Raw genomic sequence first — 16888 nt, 5'->3', positions numbered from 1 at the left:
ATTAAAACTTTTTAATAATTAGATTACTGATCATTATTTTATGATGCCTTGTTATTGAGTTATCAATGTTGTTAAGAATAATATTAATATTCTAATTATTTAGTTAAATTAATAATTTTATTGAAAGGTAAAAGAAACGTAATGCAATTGATATATTAATTATACTATCGCAAACAGTAGTTTTTATATTTTCAAAAATAGTACAACATTTAAATTAAAATACAATTTATTTAATGTTTTAGTTTAAATCTAAAAATATTTTAAGCTAAATTTAATATTTTTGTATTAATTACTATAATTTCTTTATTCAAAATAAATATCTAATCTATATAGTTCGAAAAATAATCGATCAAATTAAAATACTTTTTACATTGTGCGACAAAAATTTCTTTTAATAAAAATTTACAAAATTACCAAACCTTATGCCTTCAACTCAATTTAAAGGAATTATTAAGCTATTAATATGTTCTCACTCAATATTTCGTATTTAAAATACGAAATTTAAAATAATAAATTAAAAATACCTTTGTTATTGTATAAAGAATCTAAATCAAAAGCTGAAATTAATTCTAGAACAACTTTTTTTACTTCAATACAAGGAAATAGCAAAAATTATATTTCCTTATAAAAATGGTTGGAATTATATGTATTAATATATAATGATACTTATATGTAAGTAATAGAAATAAGATTTCTATACATATCATATTAATATTAATTTACTAACATATTAATCTACTAAGGTTGTAAGTGAAAATATTCAGTTAGTAGTATGTTATAATCATATTCTACGAAAGCAGTTTTTCAGAAAGATATAAAAAATTATATACGCTATTTCCTTGTATATTCTTATACCCTAACTTTCTATTCATTTTGGCTAGAGATAATTCTTTCTATTTCTAATACGAGTGTATTGTCCAGAATAAATCGCTGCTATAGCTTATTAGAGAGGCGAGTCAACATTTCTTAAAATCAGTGGATAGCTTCTCAGTAAATCAAAACCAAGCAGTTAATATAAATGCTGGTCAGCGTATGCATAAAGTTAATAAAATAACGGCTACTGAAATAATGACTTTTGAAGTTTGACTATAAGATTGATTACATATGTTTGACTGCCTGTCTATATGATGCAATTGTACCCAAATCAAATTGAGAATTGAGGAGTAAAAAACATAGAATATGTTTTAGAAAAAAATGATTGTACTCATCTGATAAATGTTTTTCTGAGAGGTATTACAAAAAGCGAGTATAATAAATGCAATAAATGAGAACAATGAAAATATACATTCATGACTCAAGATATGCGCGATTTCAGCATTGAGCAAGAGAATTCGATGGCACCAAAATGTATGATATTCGGCTGTGATAAAGATGAAGAAAAAGTGTAAGAAAATGCATGTAAGAGTGCACGCAAATCTTAATAAATTTTAATCTATCCTAGAAAATCAATATAAAAAAAAATCAAGAAAAAATGGAACTGGTTAATAGTGGTGGGATCGAAATGTTGTCAAGACGAAGTATCGCAATTAAAGATTATGAATTGGATAAAGATGAAGATAAGAATCTAGATGAGAACGTTGATAAAACGTCGCTCAAAATTGACCTCTCAATGGCCGAGCAGTTTTACTATGAGGTCATTTCATCTTTTCAAAAGGAAGAGGTAGAGTTCTATTTTGGTATGCGCAAATCACAATTTTTTTTTAATTTTTAAATCAATATACTAAATGAAAGTTTACGAGGTTAGAAAAAAAGATTTTTTATATTATCCATCATATGTTATTTCCATTGAACTTTAAATAATGATATTATTTTTTTCATTTGACTTTAAATACCAATATTAGTTATATCAATATTATATCCTTTGAGTATAAATAACAATGTTATTTTCTTTATTTGCGTTTAAATAACAATTATTAGCATAAGGTATCGAATCCCGAATCTATAATAGATATACAGATTTATTGATAAATGATTGGTCAACGTGAGTGATTACTAAATCTGAAAATAAAGTTCTTAATTATCTTAAATAAGAAATTTAATAAAGATCTAAAAATTGTAATAAAAAACTGCAATTTAAGAATTAATTAATAAAAATAGCTTTCTATTCTACAAAGCTAAAAATTAAATTTTTATTATCACAAAAATTATAATTTATGTTATCTTTATTTTCCTTAGATCCTTAAGTAATAATATCCTAAAATCTTTGAAATGTGATATGAATTAAATCCTGTCAGATACGAAAATAAAATCAATGAATTAGTGTACACTATATTTATCGTGCAATGACAAATAAAGTGTCGTCAAAGCGCTGTTTTGGAAAATTATACTAATTTTTCGTTAAAAAGGAGAATTTGAATATTTGCAGATAACAACTGCCCAGAAAATCATTATTTATTTAATCACTCTATTAATTATAAAATATATTTATATATAAGTATTCAATAAAATTAAAGATATTGAAATTAGCACAGCAATGATATAATATTATTACTTTTTAAATGTTGCAATGGTAACAAAATTTCTAATAAAGAAAAATGTATATTAAAATCTTTTAAATACAGCTCTGATAAATATATTATCATATGGTTTCACTATCATTTATTCTAATTAAATTCTCAGTACAATTTAACGTATAAATTCAACTCCAAATCCAGACTCATATTTTAACGAGAATATACTATAAACAAGATTCAAATATTAAAAGTTGATAAAAATCCTGGTTAATACAAAACGTTGCAGCTTAAAGTTTCTAGTTAAGAATTATTCAGCTAAACTTAAATTTAATGTAAGCTTTAATGCCAGTATTCCTGAAACGGATAAGAAGATAGAAAAAATGCAAAGGCATTTTGGCGGCGTAAGCTCAGTCTGAAAATTAAGGCAGCTGCGTTTTCATCGCGTGCGTTAACCTCGGCTTCTCGTATCTCGCGAGATATATTCAGGAACGAGAACGGCTTTCGAAGGCGAACCAGTTTTATTACCTGGCGTTTGAAACCGTGTGGGTACATGAATGTACTCTGTAGTTTCAATGTAGGCTTGTGTATACCGAAAATCCAGTTACTTGCTTCTATCTGCAAATCCTTCCACTGATATATATCCGGTAGAAAGGCGGATATTTACCCGCGACCATAGCCACAAGTCCGCATAGCTTTTGCATGTCATCTTTAATTTTAAATTTCGTTCAAGTGTGCGCAAAGTATTCACACTTCAAGTATTGACAATTTGTGCTTAAAAAATACATTTGTCTTTAGATTTAGGGGTTTATGGATATTCTTTGATAATACTTTTTCAAGCCAATTCATAAAAAATTGTTTAATATCAAGAATTTTATATTATAATACTGCTTGTAGTACAGAAATATTTCATTCAACTGAATAACTAGTACTATCATATTTTTTATTAAATTAATATTTTTTGCATGTACTTTTAAAGTTTACAATTATAATTCATTATTTTATTTATAACCGTCTAAACATCACAATTGATTGAAAATTTCTCAAGTTTAACTAAGTATTGTATTATAAAATATTTATTAATTCTAATTACAAATTTATGTGTATGGTTATCAATAATACAATAACTATTTACACATCAATATGTATTTTTTAAATATTATTTAATTAAATTAAGTTAATGTAATTATTTAATAATAAATCATATTATTTTAAAAGAAAATAAAAAGTGATTGTTTCGAAATATATTTTAATATGTATTATAACTATTTTTTTTCAATTCGTTGTTTTTTCCAATACACTGCACATTTTTTTTTGCTACTGCCAGTGCAACTAATATTGTTGGAATGCATACGTAAGTTCATTTTTCCTTTGTGAAAACGAAGTCGAAAAGAAAAAGGAGGAACAGTTGTAATAGTAGAAGAAAGAGAAAAAATATACGTGGATCATGATAAAAAGAGAAAGGTATGAAATACTTTATTATGAAATGCTGACATTAATAGATTGCACACATAGTTGAATTACATAGATTGTCAAAGTGCGTATTTATTTTCTTTTAAGCAGTTCTTTTTTCTTTTTTATTTCATTATTATACACTAACAATATTATAGTATTCAATGAGAAAAAAAATTAAAAATGCTTCTTATATGTAGTAAATTTAAATACCAGAGTTAAGCTTTGTTTTTTTATTTTTCTTATATATATTATTTAAAAAATAATAGCTTTATTAAGTTTAATTTAACAATAATTTCAATTTTTAATAAAGTATAAAAACGTTAAATATTTTTCCATTTTTAAAAATAATAAATAGTTAACAAATTTTGTTAATTAAAAATAATTAAGAGAACAGAAATTTTTAACTAATATTATATTTTTTATTTATAGTTTTGAAGTCGTTCAAATAAATTTGAAACTTAATTAAAAAATAATTATTAATAAATTAAATATAAAAAAATTACTTATGTTTAAATTAATTATGTCTGGGATTTTGTCTGACAATTATGTAATATGAAAACTTCATTATTCTCAATGATCCAGAGAATGTTTGGCTATAATTTTTTATCAACAAATAAAAATATCATAATATTTGTCTTGATTAGAGAATTTATGTTACTTATATAATAATAAATACTAATAATTTAATTTTTACATTTTAATTAATAGGCCATAATAAGTCGGTACTTTTCTTTAATATATAATATATATATTGCAAATATTACTAGCGCATTTCTAGAATAAAGCGTATTTTTATTATTACATACTTCAATATATAGTATTTTAATTTAATAAATAGTTATTGTGAATAGAATAAATTTGGGAATAAATATAAATTCCGATGTAAATTATAAATATGATTTTAATATTATATTACATTTTATCAATATTAATAATTACGTAATAGGTCTCAATTAATTTTATGAATAAGTGTATGTAATTATAAACAAAATTATAAATAACATTATCATGTTTTTTACATTTTTATAAGAAAAGGTTACTTTTAATAATTACAGTTCAACTTTTTGCATTATATAAAACTTGTAAGTTGCAAAAATGTTATATGTATAATGTATAACCTTATTTATTTTTTAATAAAATTGAATAAAAAATTACTATTGAAAAATATAAAAGATGTTAAAATGATGCATTAAATTAATTGTTTGAAGAAAACTCAATAACCATATACCGATGAACTAAATAGTTAACAATGCGAAGTAACTAAGATTAAAAGGTTCAAACATACGACGTACCTTCTATGCCTGTAAGTCTATACACTTCCTCAAATTATATAGAACGACTCTTACGAAGTGTTACAAGTTGTAATAAGAGTTAAAAGGTTAAATGCGAAATGTGAGAAAATTACAAATATTCGTCCATGCATATATTCGTTGCAAAATTAGAAAGTTATCCTTCGAACTATGTGTAACCATGTACTAACTAAAAATGAATGTTTACATCTAAATTTATCTCTTGTAACTATGTATCGAACTGTTTTTATCTAATTTTCTACTAGAAAATAGTAAGCAAAATAATAATTTGGCATTTCATAAGTGATATTTTAAAATTTTGAAATAGAAAATTTTAAGTCAATTTCAATTACTGAAAAATATTAAACTCAGTGTTTCGTAATAATTATCATTTTTTATTATTTAACTACTATTGACAAAAATTTTTCAAAGTGTTCATTAAAATATATTTTATGGTACTATTGATAAGATTATGATAAGACGATATTTTACATTTGAAAATTAAATCCAAATATAATTTAATAAATAGTGATTATATATAATAAAATATAACAAATAAGATAAATAATCAAATGAATATATTAAATAATTACTAGATCCTTCTAATGTTCGGTTTATGATTTTCATTTTTTTTAATTGCATTTCTTTTCAAAATAAATCATTTGTAAAAAATAAACATACATGATTATTTTGTATTTATTAATTTATTTTACTAAATTACTCAATTTTAGAAAAATTTAGAATTATTTATTTCATACATAGATTGAATCGAATAAATGAATCATGACATTAATTTTTAAAAAAATAAAAAAGTAACTTAAAAATCTATAACATTTATAACTTTTTCAGTAAATTTTTTTTTCATGTATTTTCATTACGTCATTCATAGAATAATAATTTGAATAATTAAACAATGTATGTATTTATTATGTATGTTTTGTAGAAAAACTAGGCTTAAGATATTTACAAAGTAAGCTCTCTCAAAAGAAAGACTTAATTGAATGTTTAATTAAAAAATTCAATATTAGAATATTCATAATTAAATGAATAAATGAATAGCTGTTTAATCTAAATTTTATCATAATACATTGATTCTCTACTTATCTGGTTAAGAAATTATATAAATTTTATACTTTTCGATAAATGACATATATAATATACTTATGAAGTATGAATCGTTAAGAAGAGTACTAAATATGACGATGTAAGTAAAATGTAATACTTCTATAAAGAGATAAAAGATAAAATTTTTAGTAAAACAAAATTGGAATAAGACAAAGAAATACATGCAAAATTTCTAGTAGATATTGTATGATATATGTAAGTAACTTTTAAGTAGTCTTGTAAAATTAACTTTTTTTCTTAACTGTTCTAGAAATTATGCATTTTCCAAAAGTCATTGGAGGAGGTGTCATCGCAAATAGCTGCTGCAGAAGCAATTCGAAGCGGATGGCAGGCAATCAACATTACCGATATCGAATCCACAGAGGAGCTCGAACAGCTGCAGAAATTTGGTGATCGTCTTGCGCCCATTCAAAGGCTTATTGATGAAGCCAATGAGCAAGCGAGTGCCTTCGTGTCTAGCAATGTCATTGTCTCGCATGCGCTACTTACTAAACACGAAAACCTCAATACCAGGTATGTAAATTTTCTACTTTATTATTGCGTTTATTGCCCCCGAGACTTAATAAATTTTTTAATTTTTATTACACATACGAAGTCCAATTACCAATAAAATTGCTTGTAATGAGATTAATTTTATTCGAATAAATATTAATATAAGAATATAAAAGTATTAATTTTTTTATTCAATACTTATATGTTATAAAAATTCTATAGTTCTATTTATTATATACGATATCTATTACTTAATGTAAATATATGTTTTCATTAAAGTTAAAAATGCAGCCCATTTAATAATACGATCAAAGAACATAATTTGAATCATAATTTTATTGAAAAGCGATATTATTTGCCGAAATTATACTGGGAATTTTTCCATTTAACCCCCAATATTATATTATATTTTATTTTATTATTATTTTATATTATTTGATATTATATAAGATAATATCAAATATATGTTATCTTGTATTATATAGATTATATATTTTTGTATTATATCATAAATAGCTACAAATCATGAACGAGTGACCGTCTCCAAACAAAAATTAATTACTAAAAATATTACAGAAAGACCTTAGGATTATTTTTTATTTTTTACTTTCGATTTATCTTTATTTTATTATCATCTCTGTATAGATGGAAGGTACTTCAGGTGTCGGTTGAAGAACGCTACAAATTATTAAATGACTTTGGGAAAGATAGCGCTCCAGGTAGTCAAACATTCCTGGCGAGTAGCGTCGAAGCGCCATGGGAAAGAGCGCTCACGCCTGCCAAAGTGCCTTACTATATCAAGTATGAAAATGTAGATCTTTTTATATTATATGCTAAATATATATTCAAATAGTACTCAAAATGAGATTATCTATTTGCTTTTTAATTTGAATATAAAATAGACTAAAGTAGATTTATCTATTGAAATATTAAAATTTTAAATTTTAAATTTAGTATCATAAAATTGTTAAAAACTATTTTATTGTTTATATACATATATATATATATATATATATATATATATATATATATATATATAATATTAAATGTTACAAAAATTATATTATAAAAATATTTAATTAACATATTTAAGAATTTTGAACATTTTAAACGAACATTATATAGATATTTTAATAAAAAAATTATTAAAATTCAACGTATAATGTAAAAAGGATAAATATTTTAACTAACTTTGTTCGTTATATAGTCACCAATTAGAAACAACGCATTGGGATCATCCAAAAATGATAGAACTCATGTCTTCACTAGGAGACCTTAATGAGGTTCGTTTCTCTGCGTACAGAACAGCCATGAAATTAAGAACAGTGCAGAAGCGACTCAACTGTAAGTAATAATTTTTTATTTATAATATAATAAATTATATTTTGTTTAATTTCATATTGTTTATATAAGACATTTTAATATATTCTTATAATTAGTTAAAGAATAATAAAAATGTTTTAAATCCTTAAATACTTTACTCGCAGAGTCAAAACAAAATTTTCTATATCTATCAAACTATCAAAAAGAGCACACATCTAAATAGTTAAAAAAAATTCCAGTGAATTCTATAATTTTGTAATTTTAAAATAATAGAATGACAATGTAAATTAGCAATAAATATATTGTATAAAATTTAATTAAATTGAACATTTAACTTTGTATAAAGTATTATTTTTATTGTGTTGTTACTCATTTTCAAATTGATTCACGATTAGAATATTATATTTTTTAGTATAGATAAATTATGTTAAATAATTATCATTGATTTTATATTAATCGCAGCTATTTATGTAATAGTTGTTTAAATAAAAAAAACATTCATTAGGAAAATTTTTTATGATGCAATTCCTATCGCTCTAAATATTGAAGATTATGGTTGCGTAACAAAATTAAATTGAATTAAGGAAGCTATAATATATAAAAAAAAAATAATTGGAAAACAGTATTACTAAATAGTATTTTATTTTTAGTGGATATGCTTAGCCTCTCCACTGCACTGGAACAATTCGACTGCCACGGTCTCCGAGCTCAGAATGATAAGCTCAATGGTCACAGTTCTTAATTCAATTTACGAACTTATTATTGCTGAAAATCCAACCCAAATGTCTATATCACTCTGCATAGATCTTGCGATTAATTGGTTACTTAACGTTTACGATAGGTACGAGATTCTTCTTATTGTTCATAAAGAATGCAATACGATTCGTAATATAATTAAAATAAAAATATTTATGAATTTAAAAATAAATATAAAGTAAATGTATATAACATATTATTTTAATATAATTTAATCATGTCGAAATTAAATTTTGTATGTGGGTATGCTACGTGTACATAGGTATGCTGAACTTGAGTCTATATATATATATATAAATATTACTACATATTCCATAAATATTAACATAAATTATTAATAATATTATAAATAAAAAACTAAAATAAAATATTAATTTATTAAATTTTAAAGTTCTGTTATCCTGCAAAATAGGTATCATTATTACACCTAGTATCATTCAAAATTTTGCTGTTAGAATGAAATTATTGACTGCTGCTCAACTAGGAAACTAGGGCAAAAATAATAATACAAATATTAAAAGAAGAATAAATTATTCTAAGAACGTTTTTATTTCATACTCTAGTATATATAGAGATAAGATAAGATTGATTTTCGTGGTATAACTATACCATAAATTTGCAATTTAGGCTAAAATAGATTATGATAGTGCAAATATAAAAGAAAAATTTTCAGTCTTTTGCTATAAGGATAAAAATAATACAGAAAAAAAAGAATTATAATAAATATGTTGAAAAGCTCAGAATGATGAGTGATATATTATAATTTCTTCGTTCAAATCTCACGGTTGTTATAGAGCTTTAAATAAATCATATGACTATTGAATATTGGATTCATATTTACAATGAATGAAATTCGATAATAATTCCAACTATTGCCATGATTAACGTTCTCCACATTACGTGCTTACTGCATCGTTAACGAAATGTATTTAGAACTCTTATTATATGACGCATATGTATTAAAAATATCAGCACTTCGACATAAAACCAATTTTTTAAAGATATTTAAATTCATTTGCGCATGAAATGTATTAAAGATTTTTAAAACTAAAATTTTTAATTTTTTAAAAATTATAGATTTGTTAATTGGTTGAAATTTTTATTTTAAACAATAAATTAAAAAAATTTTTTTGGAACATTACAATTATATTTTATGAAAATTATTTATCGAAGTAAATTATTAGCTTTACAAGAAATAAATTTCCATTTAAATAGACGTGGCTTTTGAGAATATATCTTACTTAAACCATATTTTGAATGTATTTTACTAGAAAATTTGCCAAGAATAAATAATTTTTCCATAAATTTTTTAATTGAATTATAATTACTTTGTTCAGAATTTACTTTCAATTATTAAATAAAAAATAATTTGAGTTTACAAATTTTAATTTTGTAATACATTGATAAACATGTATAAAAATATGGTAATTAATACGTCTTTATAATGAAATCGTAAAATGTTCATACTTTTTTACAGCCAAAGAACAGGTCAAATTCGAGTTCTATCTTTTAAAGTTGGATTGGTATTACTTTGTAAAGGATATTTGGAAGAAAAATACAGATGTAAGTATAAAACAAGGTTTTTCAAATATCCATCGGTTTATTAATTTATAATCTAATATAATTTAATTTTAACGCATAATTTTATAAATTGCTTTGAGTTATACGTAAAACAATTTCACCATTTAGATTATTCACTTTCTTAAATAAATTATAAATTATAAATTATTTTTGTAGTAAAGCTATTATTCAAGAATAAAAAAAATATGAAATCCTTTTTTTTAAATGTAATATTATAAAGACGAAAAGATTTATTCTTGATAGACGTCGATTATAAAAATAAAAGAAATAATAAAGTCATTGACTGTCAGATCTTTTTCGACTAATTGCTGATTCGAATCGCCTTGTGGACCAACGAAAACTTGGACTACTTCTCCATGATTGCATTCAAGTACCTCGGCAGCTTGGGGAGGTTGCAGCCTTCGGGGGATCAAATATTGAACCTTCGGTGCGTAGTTGCTTTGAAAAAGCTGGTAGAGACAAGACTGAAATTGAGGCAGTAAATTTTTTAAGCTGGTTGCAACAAGAGCCCCAAAGTATGGTGTGGTTACCAGTATTGCATCGACTTTCTGCGGCTGAAAATGCCAAACACCAAGCCAAATGCAACATATGTAAAGAATATCCAATTATGGGTTTCCGTTACAGATGTCTTAAATGTTTCAATTTCGACATGTGCCAAGGATGTTTTTTTTCAGGAAGAAAGGCCAAAAATCATAAGCTTACGCATCCAATGCAAGAGTATTGCACAGCGGTCAGTATTTTTGATTATTGTATTTTATATTATTTATAATTTTGAGATTATATAATATACAAACTTATTCATTTTGTTCGACACTTTTATAAAATATTTCTTGATTGTTCAAAAGGTTGGCAGTATCATATAATCAATAAGTTAAATAAAGGGATTTGTCAAAAATTATAAAATGTAAAGAATTATGCAAAAATCTAATATTAGAAGGGATGAAAAATGAAATTAGACGAAGGAAATTTGAATGCAATTAAATCCAAATCATGCATATTTATTTGCAGACAACATCCGGTGAAGATGTGCGAGACTTTACGCGCGCTTTGCGTAACAAATTTAAGTCAAAACGATACTTTAAAAAACATCCACGAGTTGGTTACTTACCAGTGCAAACAGTTCTTGAAGGTGATGCTTTGGAGAGTCCGGCGCCATCACCGCAGCATAACTCACTCAGCCAGGATATGCACTCACGTCTTGAAATCTATGCTTCCCGATTGGCAGAGGTTGAATTATCTCGTACTCGAAGTAATTCAACACCTGATAGTGATGATGAACATCAACTAATAGCTCATTATTGCCAGAATCTTAATGGTGGCGATGGATCCAACGTACCGCGTAGTCCAGTACAGGTAAGAATCATATAATAATAATGCTTTAAGTAATTTATTGAAGTAATATCAAGATGGATCTTAACTTTAATATTCAGTGAAAGTTTTTTTTTGTATTTTATATTGTTTACAACAATTTTGCTTTTCAAATAATTAAATTTATAAAATAAATTTATTTAAACCCATATGTTTGTATACAAAATAATGAAAATCACTAAACCGTATTATAAACGATACATTTAATTTCTATATTTTACATATTCAATAATTTAACAATTGGTTTATTTTATTGAATTTTGCAAATACTGTGTAAATGTTTATAAGATATTTACTAAATTAAAGTGCATCATAATTTTACATTTATTTCTTCATAATTGCAATATGTAGAATGTATGCTATATATAGTTGTTAATAAGGTATGCTTAATATTTATGCCGTCAACAGGTAATGGCGGCTATTGATGCTGAACAACGTGAAGAGCTCGAGGCAATGATTCGTGAACTAGAAGAGGAAAATGCAACGCTACAAGCGGAGTATGAGAGGCTACGTTCAAAGCAAACGCCAGGCTCGACACCGGAAGATGGCGTTCATTCGAGTCGACAACCCGACTGTGATATGATTGCTGAGGCGAAGCTGTTACGACAGCACAAAGGACGGCTTGAAGCACGTATGCAAATACTCGAGGACCATAACCGACAGCTTGAAGCGCAATTACAGAGACTAAGGCAACTTCTCGATGATGTATGCATATACTATGTAGCAATTAATTAATCAATATGTATTTTTTACTTATATATGCACAGTGTATATTAAAGAAATACAAATTGAGACAATTTTATTTAATAGAAATTATTTATTTTATATATATTTAAAAATGTATATGTATTAAGCTAGTATGCTTATAATTATCACAAAGTAATATTTTTATTGTAGAAACTTGAATATTTTAATACACAATACATTATTGTAATTGAGGGAACTAGGTTAAACAAACTTTTGTATCATGAGAATACAAAATAAAATAATGTTATATTTCTCTATATTAATTTGTTTGAAATTTTCAGCCGAATGCATCATCCCCGTCTAAAACTGGAACACTACAAACACGAAGTGTAACGGCTTCGCAACTAGCTACTGATTCTCCTGCTAAAATCAATGGGCATTACCATGATTCATCAGGTATATTAAACAAATATTATATTTAACTCAAAATTATTGAAAATTTTGTCATTTATATTAACATTTGAGTTATATATATATATATATATATATATATATGCATACTAATTGTATTACTAAATAGAAAAAATTTATTTTCCGATTTTTGTGAATTTTCATGCTTTGATTATTATAAGGTAAATGTATGGTATTCAAAATTATGCTATACTTAGTTATTTGATTCATTTTTAAAATGATTAGATCTGCTTAATTCTAAAAATAAAAACTTTAGAAATCTATATTCTCTCTCTTTGTCACTTTCTTTTATACTTTTGTGTGCATTATATCCTTTTTTCTCTATGTAATTGTGCTTTTCGGATATGCTTGGGCTTAGCTGGTGGTGAAGGTTCGGGAGATGGTCAAATAAACAGCTTAGAAAGGCCACCGCCGCCGCCTCATTCTCACGGCATAAATCATAATGTGGGCAACCTCTTACACATGGCAGGTTTGTGTTCATATTAAAGCTTCTTTTATCATCTGCTTTTTCAATTTAATAATAAACTCATTTGAAGTAAACTCTTATTATTTGTGTTACATTGTCAGTTGAAATTTTATATTTCATAAAAGTGAAATCCTGATAAAATCAAATACAATGTTTTATGCTTCTTATTTCCACAATTATTTTAAATAAAATATATAATTAGTCAAATACTTGGTAATAAAATATCTTTTAATATTTATTCAGTTTTTAACTACTTATCAACTTCGAATAACAAATTTAAAACACTGAAATAAACGATTCTTTATTGTTCACAAACTAGTATTAGTCAGTAAACAAATATTATTATTTGGATTTATCTAATTTCTCATTTCATAGTTTCAATCAATGTATTTTAATTAATATCCTTCTCTTCAATGAAAAAGTTTAAAATTTAATACAATAATTAAATACAATACTATTTAAATATCTACAAATTTTTAGTAAAGAAATTATTTTAATTAATTAAAGTATGTAAAACATCCAAATTAATAAAGAAAGAACAATTTTTAGTAATGTTTATATAATAATGAATTCTTATGGAAATTAAAAAGAATCATTACAATTGATTTATTAAATAATTAAAATCTTATAAGTTAAAAATTAATAGTAAAACTTTAAAGTATTGTATGCTTTAAAAAAAATGAAACTGAAATAAATAAAACTATCTGTAACTGATTGTAATCTCTTTAACATTGATATTACGTTTATATAATAAAATATTAATCACTAAATTTAATTTTAGATAATTAATTAAATAACTGAATTTATAAATTCCATTAAATAATTATATTTATAATTCCTTTCATTAAAAATGTTAATATTTTATGTGCTATTACTTTAGGATGGATGTAAAAAGGTAAGCAAAATAAATAAGTGTGCGAGTAGAAAGTGATTTTATATTAATATGTACAATTTCTTTTATAATTTTAATATTTTTATTATACTCTAGTCATTCACACATTTGTAACAGAATATTATTTTATAAAAAATATTAATTCTTGAATATTGGCAAATTAATTATATTTTATAATGTACATACCATTTTAATGTAAATTTTAAAGGTAAATTTATGAAAATTTAGTAGTATCAAATCTGTTATATACACATTGTTGTTTGGTTATATGTGTCAATAAAATTAATTTATATATCTTAATTTTGATTTTAAATTTGTGCATGAAATTATTTTTTATTGTAATTAATAAAATATAATATATAATAATTACGTTTATACTTAATATTTCATATATGTTGACTTTCATTTATTATTATAGAAAAATTTTATTAAAATGACTTTTTTTATAATGATAACATTATTTCTTAGATTTGGACTTTTCTTGAATTTAAAAATAATTTTAATATTTAGCTGAATTTATTCTAAAATTGGCATGAGAAACAATAATTTTGCAAATAAAAGTTATCATTTGTTTTAACTTTGTAAGAACCAGTTCAACATAAATATCTTCAATTATTCCAGTTGATATTTATTATATATTTTATATACACTTTTACTCATTTAAATATAAAAAGTTATATTATTAATTTATTCTAAATAATATATAAAAGTTTATAAACATACAATATTGTGTATTATTTTTTAGTTTTATAAATCTTAAATTGTCCATGAACTTCTCATAAGCTGTTAATATGATATATTTATAATAATTAGTGTTATATTATATTATATTATTATATTATTATTGTTATATATTAGTGTATAATATTTTTTATCCTTTATAACTAAACTTATAATTTTTGTAAAACTATGTTTTACTGTAATTTCAAGAATTAAAAATGAATTTTAATTGAAATATTTTGTGTATGACAAAACCACATATAAATTTGTAATTAAAATGATAAATTATCTAATTACATGCTGTTAATTAATTTTTTAATCTTTCTAATTATTTTGAGTATTTAGGTTCAAAATTATATGTTCATGTTTTTTCTATTCCTAAATTTATTTAATTGAAAACAAATATATTAAAGCTATGAGTCGATTAATTTTATTTTTTATTGTAAAACCTTACATATATAGAAAATAAAATTTCACAATATTTAAGATCACTTTTAAATAAAGTATATATAAAATAAAAAAATAATAAATCATTTACATCAATTAAAATTTGTATCATATTTTAGATGACTTAAGCAAGGCTGTTGGTGACTTAGTGACCATAATGACTGAAGACAGTAAGCCAGAGTTAAATAGTCAGCAACAGCGAGCTCCACCACCTGCGTTCAAGTAGTGCATAAGCAAAATAATAAAGACAAACACAAATTTTCACAAAGTATCACTTGCAACTATAAGCATATATATGCGTAGAACACAAATTCATACTCATACTTATTTATACATATATACAATTACATACGTATATGGAAATAATCATTGATTTTAATTTAATCCAATGGTGGATAAAAAATATTAAACATAAATTATAAATTATAGATCTAGAAGATGAAGAGAAAGCGAGTCATCACAATCAATGTTATTAATTGTCTATTATGCTACTAATTATTATTTTGAATCAGTGACCAAAAGTAATGAATTTAAATTATTTTATATCAGAGATATGATACTTACAGAAAAATGGTAATGTGTATTATAAAAATGTAAATGAAAAATGTTACACTTATATCAGATCAAAAAAACTAAGATAAATTTTTTAATACACAATCCACAATGTTTTTAGGTATTTTATAAATTTGTTGTATAAGTGAAGGAATTACTCTTTTTATTGAATAGTGGCAAATTAAGAAAAGAACAAAGTAATTTTTCCGCGCTTCATTTGCTATAGCTATTTTAAAGGATAGTATCTTTTAAAGTAGGTATTGTGATTCGTCATATCATTGCCAAAAAATAAATGAGAAAAATTCCAGAAATGGAATAATGTGATGTACTATAATAATCAGAAAATAAGCGAACCAATTGTTAAACATCTATTATAACTAAGATTACTACACTTATCAAAAAAACGTAAAAAAGTAATCAAATTTGAAGTTGAGATAAAAAAAGTAATTCTAAATAATGTTTGTAATACTAAAAACAAGCAAGCTGTTAAATGATATACTGTTGTAAGTTTTAGAATTATAATTTACATAATCTATCTAATCAAAATCCTGAATTCCATTTTCCTTGTCATTTTCATTAATTTTTTAAAATAATTTATAATCTTTCTAACTTTATATATCTGTTATATGAAAATTAATATTAAAAAAACATAGAATATATAATAAGAAAATGAAAAAAGAAATTAAAAATAAAACCGAATTGACCCTTATTATGTAAACGTATATTATTTATACATGAACGAAAAATGTAATAGATTTTTTAATAGAAAAGGAATTCGATCTTTGGTGTAAAGTACCATTTTGTTGTTCTTCTG

General features: G+C 23.6%; 1 protein-coding gene across 1 annotated transcript in view; it reads left to right on the top strand.

The window, feature by feature from the left end:
• LOC105363763 (dystrophin, isoform B-like) overlaps positions 1 to 16528 on the top strand; it is a 75266-nt gene extending 58738 nt beyond the window's left edge. Inside the window, 12 exon segments of the mRNA XM_011501535.1 lie at positions 6570 to 6832; positions 7457 to 7612; positions 8019 to 8155; positions 8785 to 8857; positions 8859 to 8975; positions 10368 to 10453; positions 10762 to 11201; positions 11480 to 11824; positions 12248 to 12544; positions 12868 to 12982; positions 13356 to 13466; positions 15642 to 16528. Of these exon segments, the coding sequence (XP_011499837.1) occupies positions 6570 to 6832; positions 7457 to 7612; positions 8019 to 8155; positions 8785 to 8857; positions 8859 to 8975; positions 10368 to 10453; positions 10762 to 11201; positions 11480 to 11824; positions 12248 to 12544; positions 12868 to 12982; positions 13356 to 13466; positions 15642 to 15748 (2247 nt within the window). The 3' untranslated portion in view covers positions 15749 to 16528.
• Positions 16529 to 16888: the final 360 nt, after the last annotated feature.

Source organism: Ceratosolen solmsi, unplaced genomic scaffold (genome assembly GCF_000503995.2).
Source record: "Ceratosolen solmsi marchali unplaced genomic scaffold, CerSol_1.0 scaffold10, whole genome shotgun sequence".
Lineage (NCBI taxonomy): Eukaryota > Metazoa > Arthropoda > Insecta > Hymenoptera > Agaonidae > Ceratosolen > Ceratosolen solmsi.
Note: the sequence above shows the minus strand (reverse complement) of the source record. Positions and strands in the feature narration are given on the sequence as shown.